Source organism: Myxocyprinus asiaticus, chromosome 21, assembly GCF_019703515.2.
Source record: "Myxocyprinus asiaticus isolate MX2 ecotype Aquarium Trade chromosome 21, UBuf_Myxa_2, whole genome shotgun sequence".
NCBI classification, from domain to species: Eukaryota; Metazoa; Chordata; class Actinopteri; order Cypriniformes; family Catostomidae; genus Myxocyprinus; species Myxocyprinus asiaticus.
Window position 1 is genome coordinate 42982306 of NC_059364.1, and position 9083 is coordinate 42991388.

The 9083-nt window shown below is 35.9% G+C and overlaps 1 protein-coding gene across 1 annotated transcript; it reads left to right on the plus strand.

Moving 5' to 3' along the window:
* Window positions 1–2533: 2533 nt before the first annotated feature.
* Window positions 2534–7154, plus strand: LOC127412323 (otoraplin-like). The gene is made up of 4 exons (XM_051648575.1): window positions 2534–2793; window positions 3737–3876; window positions 6157–6267; window positions 6364–7154. Exons 1-4 carry the CDS (start codon window positions 2670–2672, stop codon window positions 6385–6387), a joined length of 399 nt encoding a protein of 132 aa, XP_051504535.1. The 5' UTR covers window positions 2534–2669; the 3' UTR covers window positions 6388–7154.
* Window positions 7155–9083: the final 1929 nt, after the last annotated feature.

Here is a 9083-nt window from a genome sequence, read left to right on the forward strand (position 1 = left end):
GTATGTCCGCACAACAAACAACAACTTTTGTTGAAATATTTTGATAGGCTGACTTTTATTAAATATTATTATTAAGTTGACAACTTTTTGCAACCACTTTAAACGGCACTGCTATGTGATAAATATAAAGATGATGACAGTGTGAGGAAATTTACATTAACAGGCCCTGGGCAACGTTTCCCAAAAGCATTGTAAGCCTAAGTAGATCGTAGAAGCCATTAGTGCCAATGGTCTCTATGATCAACTTAAAGGTGCACTCAGTAACTTTTGTCTTTGTGTCATCCTGGACTTACACTGACACCTAGCAGCTTGGATGCAGCATCATTTAAAATCAACAGTTTTCAGTTTTCAGATGCCATTGTTAAAATTTAGCATTCACAGTCAGTCATGATTACTTTAATCAATGAGTGAAAGTGTCAAATAACAGAAGGGTTACTGAGATTAAGCGAGTAGTATTCAGCTGGTCATGTGATTCTAACATGGCCACACCCCATGTGCGGACCCTCTCCATGTAGAATAAAACAGCTTTTATAAGGTTACTGATCTGACTAGAGACTTTATTTTAATGTGAGTGCTCATGATTTCCTACATATATTGCAAAATTGCAATTCATGTCTTTATGAGTTAAATTTTTTTAATGAGGAAAAAATTACTGAGTGCACCTTTAAGCTTGCAATGCTTTTGGCAAACGCAGCCCAGAGCTTTTACACAGATGCTATTTATCTGGAAATATTTATTTGTCTAATATATTAGAGGAACGAATGCATGTGTCTGTTCTTGTTGTGCACAAGAATGCAAAAGGTTGCCAACACTTCATAATTACTTTCATTAACATACACCCATACACTTTATATGAAAAAGAAGCATCAGAAATGACTAAAATGTGTTTCTACATATGGCTAAGCTTAACTCAACAAGTTCAGCAGTGATCCATGAGGTTTCCATTAATTTAGTAAGGGATAATGTGCAGTAAACCGGTTGTTATCGCAAAATAAACCCTGACAGGGTGATTAGGAACCTGGCAGCAGAGGGGTCTTGTATGACGCTGAAGGGAATTATTTTCTGATAACAAGTGGCTGACTTTACATTATACCGCTTATTACACGGCAACTAGACAAATAATAATAAAAAATAAAAAAACATAAAATATTGATTTGCATTGAAATTATGAAATTATGTGAGAAGAAATAAATCACTGAACATCTGAATTCCACCTCGGTTTCGGTAGTAGTTCTGTTGCTGTTTATTTCTTAACCATCAATCATTATCCAGCTTATTACAAGATTACTTGCCAAATAAATGAATAAATAAATGGACATGAAACATTGATTTGAGTTGAAACTATTTGATTAGCTTACTTGTAGAGATCACAGAGTGATTGGAGAAGTAGGAAAAATGGCTTGCAATACCCGAATGACCGGTCTGATACGTCTTAATCCCTGTTTGTGCAGTTGTTACTTAGAAGTATCAGACCGCTAGATGGCGCAATTGACATATCAGAATAGAGTATTTCAGAGACCTGTGTAATAAATCCATTTATTACACAGCTCTCTGAAATACTTGACACTGATTGGTTAATTGCGCCATCTAGCGGTCTGTTATGGGAGATAAAGTGATATCAGAACGGTCATCCGGGTATTACGAGTCATCTATCCAACTTCTCGTATCACTCTGCGATCCCTAAAAGTAAGCAAAATAATTTCAACTCAAATCAATGTTTCATGTCCATTTATGTATTTGTTTGGCAAGCAGTCGTGGAATAAGCAGGATAATGTGCAGTCAGATAATCATTTTCGCAATATAAATGCCAACAGAACTCTGACGCCTACCGGAGGCGGAATTCAGCAGTTTCTAGAGGCTCTGTGATTCTTTCTTCTCACATAATAACATAATTTAAACACATCGATATATCATGTCCATTTATTTATTTATTTTGTAGGTAGCCATGTAATTAGCTGGATAATGTACAGTCAGCCAGCCGTTATCACACATTAATTTTCTCAAATGGGCACTCATCTTTGCACACCATACTGCTATTGAAAATCTGTTTTGCTCCAAGACCCATATACCATGTTCAATAAATCTGTACCACAAAAACACTGTCCTTTTACGCAATAAATAAATAAATAAATAAATCATATTTACATAAAGACTTCACTTTAATAATACACACAAAATTCATATTCATAAACCTGTTCAATAGTAATATTAAAAAAATATATATTCATGTTTCAAATCACATTTCAAAATACATTATTCCAAATCAACTTATTATAATACTGCAAACTGATAAACAGAAATTGCTTGAAACATTTATGCTTTCATATTTATTCATGTTTGAATGGACTTGAACCACACACACACACACACACACACACACACAAAAAAAGAAAGATAAAAAATAGATTTTTAGAAAAATTTAAATAGAAAAATTTTTATCTACAAAATAGATAAAAAGTCATGAGAATCAGTGATATCAATGGAGTATTTAGCTGTGTTATACAGGAAACAGGTTCAGCCAACGGGCTGTTTTTCCCTGCAGTTGGAATGTAAATGGGGCTCTGTTCATTGGTTGTGCGACGCTTCACTGCTTCTACAGAGTCTCAGTTGAGCAGTGCACTGGGGAATGTGGCAGTAAGAAGTGATTTCTGCTTCACAATTCTTTGAAGATGGACAAGTCAAGCGGTCTGATTTTCCTTTACTTCTCTTTTGGATGTCTGTGTCACATAGCAAATCCTGCTCTCATGGAGAAACTGGCGAACAAAAAGATTTGCGCAGACACGGATTGTTCCTGTGAGTTGACACTATATTAATGACAGATCATAGATAAATTTCACTTAGGTAGACAACTAATATTAAAGCAATTATTTTGAAAAACTAAAGTTTTAAATCATGGAACTTTTATATGGTAAACAGCACATAGAGGAGATTGGGGCAGGTTGTCACATGGGGATGTTTTCACAAGGGCAGTATCTCAATAACTACAATGTTTTGAGTCAAAAGTCTAATTGCAAAAATATGGGTTTGTCTAGCAGGGGTTTTGTACAATGTAAAAAGTTGTAATCTGGTAATTGTTATCATTAGGAGTTATTTCTACTTGATGTTGGCCATACAATTAGGCTGATTCAGTGATGTTAAATAATATATATATATATATATTTCCCCCCCACTTTTTTAGGTAAATTTTTTTTTTTCAGCGTATGATGGTGTCAAACACCAAATTTTGTCCTCTGATATCATATTTATTTAATAGCTGTTGGGTTAACAACTGAACACAATAAAACCACAGTGGCAATTTCAGGCAAGATTCTACTATAAAATGAAGGCAGATTTTAACTGAAAATTTGAATTGTTTTATCAGGACAAGGGTATTCTTCATAAATATCAATTTCTGCAAGTTGTCACTTTTTACTGGAGCAACTTGTCAATTCATGAATTACAATTTCTGTTGGCCAAAACAATGTATTTATATACATGTTTTGCTGTTTCATGCATTGCCTTGTCAAGTTTACATTAAATCAATCAATGTAAAAAAAAAGTAAAAAAAAAAGACAGGTTCCCATTACCCCATAATGTGTATTTAATGAACTGTATTTTTTTTCCTGGACAATACTGGTGAAATATTAAACAGCTTATCTGTGGCCAAAACTTTGTCTATACAGAAACTGACTTTAAAAAATAAACCTACCCTGAGAAACATTCACTTTATTTATGAAGCCATGTATGTTTGTCTCAGATGTGATTTCAATGGCCCAAGTTCTTGAAGACTACATCGCTTCAGACTGCAGATATATAAACCTGAGAAGAGGCCAGATGATCTATGTGTATTCTAAACTCAAACCACAAGAGGGAGATGGAGTCTTCTGGTCTGGAAGTGTGCGTGTCTGCATATTAAAACACTTTTTCTCTCCTCACTATCCCTAAAGGTGCTGTAAGTGATTTTTGTAATTAAATGGGTCATTCCTACAATTCAACAACATTTCGGCTTTTAAACTTTAAAAAAATAAAGCATACTTTTACTAGTATCTTTATGTTTTATTATAAAAATAAAATAAAAATACAGTTTAGAATTTGTTGTGGGGCCCTTCTGGACCTGTGGGCTTCTAGAATCATTACCACCTTTCACCCCACTAGCTATGGCCCTGACTAACACCACAAAATAAAGGACAAATAAAATAAAAGTTACAAATTTCAAATAACTCAAAATCATTTTGCACAATGGCTGATGTCCACCTCCAGTGTGTGTGATGTCATTTCCTAACATATAACTTCAATAAAAGGTCATAGTTTAATAATGACAGGATGGACAATAAATCAAGGGACACACAAAAAACCTCCACTATCTGTGTTAAAATGATACATTAACCACAAATTATTTTAAATTTAACTTCAGGCCCACAGCAGTGTGTGACATTATAATTTGTTTTTTATTCTTTTTACCAAGCCAATTAAATTTGTAATCAAATGAAATTAAACAATATAAAGAAATACTACAACTTTATTGTAGGAATGACCCAAATGACATGCAGAAAATGGCCTTATTACCTGTCAAATATCACTGAAATACTGTAGGTGCATGAAATATCACACCTGTGTCTGGAACAGCCCTAGGCTGGGTAAACAACAGGAGAAAACATGTCCATGGACCATGGTCAGATCATTTGTTTCTGCTTGTCAATCATTGTGCGTGTTCACAGAGCAGCCCAAATATGCTTATATAAGTGCAGGTATGGTGTCCTGTTCCCATGTAACCGTACGTTTCCACTGGCGCATGGTGTGCGAAGGTGAGTGAGCGTTTTCAATTAATTCCTATGGAAGTCGAGAGCAACGCTCTCGAGGTGAATTGTGGGACTGACAGCGGTGCTGGAGAAAGCGCTGAAGGCAGTCAAGAGCGTCAGTAAAGTTGAAATTCCTTGGCTTTATGCAAATGAGGAATGAAAAACGCTGGGCGACAGCCAATCACTGTGAGCTGAAAGCAGTGATGTCTTTCATAAGTTTCTGCTGGATTCAGTGCTTTAATCACAAATGGACTTCAAATGATGATTGCACGCATTTATTGTGGCAATACTGTGGCTGTGTGAGCAAAAGTGAGACTCCAAATGAAGACTGCATGCATTCATTGTGACAGTTCTGAAGCTGGATAAAAAAGTACAGTAAATCAACACAGTCTTTTTTTTTTTAAATTTTTTTTTTTAATTTGGAATGCCCAAATCCCAATGTGCTTTTAAGTCCTCGTGGTTGCGTAGTGATTCGCCTCAGTCCGGGAGGCAGAGGACGAATCCCAGTTGCCTCCGCGTCTGAGACTGTCAACCTGCACATCTTCTCATGTGGTTTGTTGAGCGCGTTGCCGAGACATAGCGCGTGTGGAGGCTTCATGCCACCCACCGCGGCAACCATGCTCAACTCACCACGCGCCCCACTGAGAACGAACCACATTATAGCGACCACGAGGAGTTTACCCAATGTGACTCTACCCTCCCTAGCATCCGGGCCAATTTGGTTGCTTAGGAGACCTGGCTAGAGTCACTCAACACGCCCTGGGATTTGAACTAGCGAGCTAGCGAACTCCAGGGGTGGTAGCCAGTGTATTTTACCACTGAGCTACCCAGGCCCCCCCCCCAAATCAACACAGTCTTTATTCTTTGCGTTTACGGATGTAAATTTTGTATAATTCTGACAATAATCATGCATATTTGTGATGATTATATTGACCGTGAAATGAAAACAATCATGGCTGAGTTGGCAGTTTCTGCCATAGACTGATGTGGCTGAAGCAGTTAAAGTAGTATGGGTATAATGCCATTGTGAACACAGTCATTTTCGCTGTAACACCCCCATTGAGCAGAGTTTTTCCCTGCTAGTTGAAACGTACGGTAACGCTCTGGGTCGGACGGCAAAACATTCAGGGGACACTCCACTCTCCATCTGCTCTAATACAACGGTCTACAAGTGTGTATGTGTGTGTACATGTCTTTGGAGTGTGGGGTTTTGGAAAGATGGGGCGTGGCTAATTCAGCGGCTATGTCTGGTGGAAGTTCCAGAACAGCTAAAATCGCTTACCGCGCTTTTAAATACTTATTCTCAATTTTACTTCTGGTACTATAACTTGGTCATGATCATGAAAATCAAGAAATAACGATCACATTCTTTTTGTAGGTTTATGGTGACCGTTATGTAGACCAGATGGGTATGATTGGATATTTCCCCAGTAATTATGTAAATGAGACACACATTTTTATGAAGAAAACTGTTGAGATGCCAACAACTGTAAGTACTGTGTATCCAATTGAAAGTGCAATAAAGACACATTGATTTGCATTATTTTATTTCTGATAATGCATCCATTTTGTTTTCTCTGTGTAGGACATGGACTTCTTCTGTGCTTAAAAACAGCACCCTACTATATTCTTCATTGCTAAATGGAGTTGAGATTTCCTTTGTGCATTTGAACAAAATGTTCTATCCCCCATCTGAATGGGGAAACAGTGCCTATTTTAAGTAGACCTTTTATTCCATGTGTTTTAATTTAGTTAGACTGGTATATTGATTGTGAGTGAGCTGAATGAGTTCACTACTTGACCTATTTCATTTTTTATTTTTTTTATTTTTTTATTTTTTACATGAAGCAGATTATAAAATGAATTATGTGACTAAATTCAATTATATGCAGTTCCACTCAAGAGCAGAACTCAAAGAGATGCATTTAAGAAAGTATTTCACTACTTGTACTACTGTTCTGTACTTTTTGGCAGTGTTTAAAACCTCTTGATACAGTAAACAGGATGCATGACAACTCTTGTGAGTAGCACCCTGTTTCCCTCATGATGGCAGTTCTGAATGGCTCTTTTAACTGATAGTTACATAAAGTCTCTCAGTTAGGACTCTTTCTGAATCTCTTCCCTTTAATTGATGTAGCTGCTACATTTTTTGCAATATAAAGTACATGGTCCTTTCAATGTTTTTATTCCTCACACATTTAGGAAATGTTTTCTCCAAAAACAGGATTTTTGACATCAAGATTCATATGACAGAGGGACATCCCAATACTGATACTGGTATCGGAATTGGGTCTGATACCACGCTCATGTACTTGTACTCGTGCTAATAAAAATGCTCTGATACCAAAAACCATTCCCATCTATCATATGATTGTCTTTATGTAAACATTCAGCGCACAAATTAAAATCATGTCATGTCCTGGTGAGATTATTTTACAGCAAAAGCTGTGATTTCATGAGATAAATATATAGATTTCATGTGCAGTGCTTTAAATATGAGTGAATGTGAAGAATCGGTGTTGTGCTGACAAGACTCAAGTGTTCATACCTTTTAGAGATCTTTGACATACAGAGTACATACTTATTTAATTAAATAGCAGCCTTCTGTGGTTTAACTTGTGGAGTCACATAGAGATCGGCTTTTCCAGAGTGGGAAGCACTAACGTCAGAGTTCCTTGGTCTAATGACACAGAAACACTTCAATATAAAAGCACTTTATTTAACAAAAATAATACAAAATCATGTTGAAAATTAATTGTTATTCTTTCATTTGATTAAAGTTTTAAGGAATTAATTTATTTAAACACCATTTTGATGATAAAATTGAAATTAACTGTTGATATGGAATATTATAATTATAAAAAGGGTATCGGACATCCCTACATTTTACTGTATGATTGTATAATATTTAAACAAAGGCACTGGTAGGGAGGTTTGGGTGCCAAAATGGTGTTTCTATCAGAACACATGATCTGGAAACCCTTCATTTTTTATTTTTGTTTTATTTTTATTAAACACAAAAGAAAAGAAGCAAACTTAGAATAAACATAAACTGACTCCTTCCTGAATACCTGCCCAGTGACATACAGAAATATTGGAAAAGACACTTACAGTAGAAGTCAATGGGGACAGTTCGTAAATGTTAAAATACTCACTGTTTCAAAAGTATAGCCGCAAGACATAAACAATGTGCATGTTAACATGGTTTTACTGGGATAAAAGTGTTTACTAACCTTTTCTGTGTAAAGTTATAGCCAATATTTCAACTTATTTGCCATGACGACATAACACCATACACCATGTAATCAAGCATGAAACAACGATTTAAACAAACTTAATAATACACAAGTTCATGTAAGTGCTTTTCTAAAATTATAAGCTTCATGTTTCTGCCTTTAAACCCTCCAAAAATTGGCCCCATTCACTTCTATTGTACATTGTATAAGTGCCTCACTGTAACCTCGATTTTTGCTTCTTTTTTTTCCAAGAAAAGCAGGGACAAATCAAAACGATTTTTTGTGGTAATCAACATTATGCCACACATGCTGTCGATTGAGCTCAACTTGTATTGAACCTAGAATGTTCGTTTAAGCTTCTAATTTTGTCCACATCTATATTAATATAATAATCTTTAGTAAACCCACGCCTATTTCCAGTTCTTCACTAGTTCATTACTTCAAAGATATCAACAGTCTGCATGTAAATATTTATGCTTTCCTGGAATAACCTATGATATCTGGATACACCAGAGGGCAGCACTCTGCGTATTGTATGTGTGTGAGTTTATCTGTGCAGTGTCCTCTGTCTGTTCTGATGGAGTTTAATAGCAGAAAATTGAAGGTAATTACCTTAAAGAGCATTCTCTCTCTCCCCCCTTTTCCTGTACTGATATTAATGGATATTCCCAAATTCAATTTGGTGTCTCGAATGGAGCTTTTGTTGTCCAGTGTCAAGCCATTCAATTACTTACTGCAATGTAGGAAACCATAACCTTATTTCATGTTTTGTATGTGGAATATAATTTGTCTTTAGCACTTAGGAAGGATAAGGAACACACAAAGATGCTGTAAATGACTTGTATTCCCTTATTCTGGGAGATCCGAAATCTTAAAGTAATGGTTCACCCAATAATGACAATTCTGCCATAATTTAACAAGAGGCGGTGGATCATGCTTTTACATCAATGAAAGTTGGTGTACAGATGTAACAACGTTAAAGAAGATTTGTTGTCCTAATTTGGAAGTGCTTTTTATTAACTGTAAGCCTTTCTACTCGCTGCGGGAGTTTTCCTCGTTTATTCTGTTG

Bases quoted from the DNA above. Each gene is read 5' to 3' on its own strand.
- LOC127412323 (XM_051648575.1), top strand. From the start codon at position 2,670: ATGGACAAGTCAAGCGGTCTGATTTTCCTTTACTTCTCTTTTGGATGT. The intron at 2,794-3,736 runs GTGAGTTGACAC...TGTTTGTCTCAG, and splicing joins CGCAGACACGGATTGTTCCT to ATGTGATTTCAATGGCCCAA. The intron at 6,268-6,363 runs GTAAGTACTGTG...TTCTCTGTGTAG, and splicing joins CTGTTGAGATGCCAACAACT to GACATGGACTTCTTCTGTGC.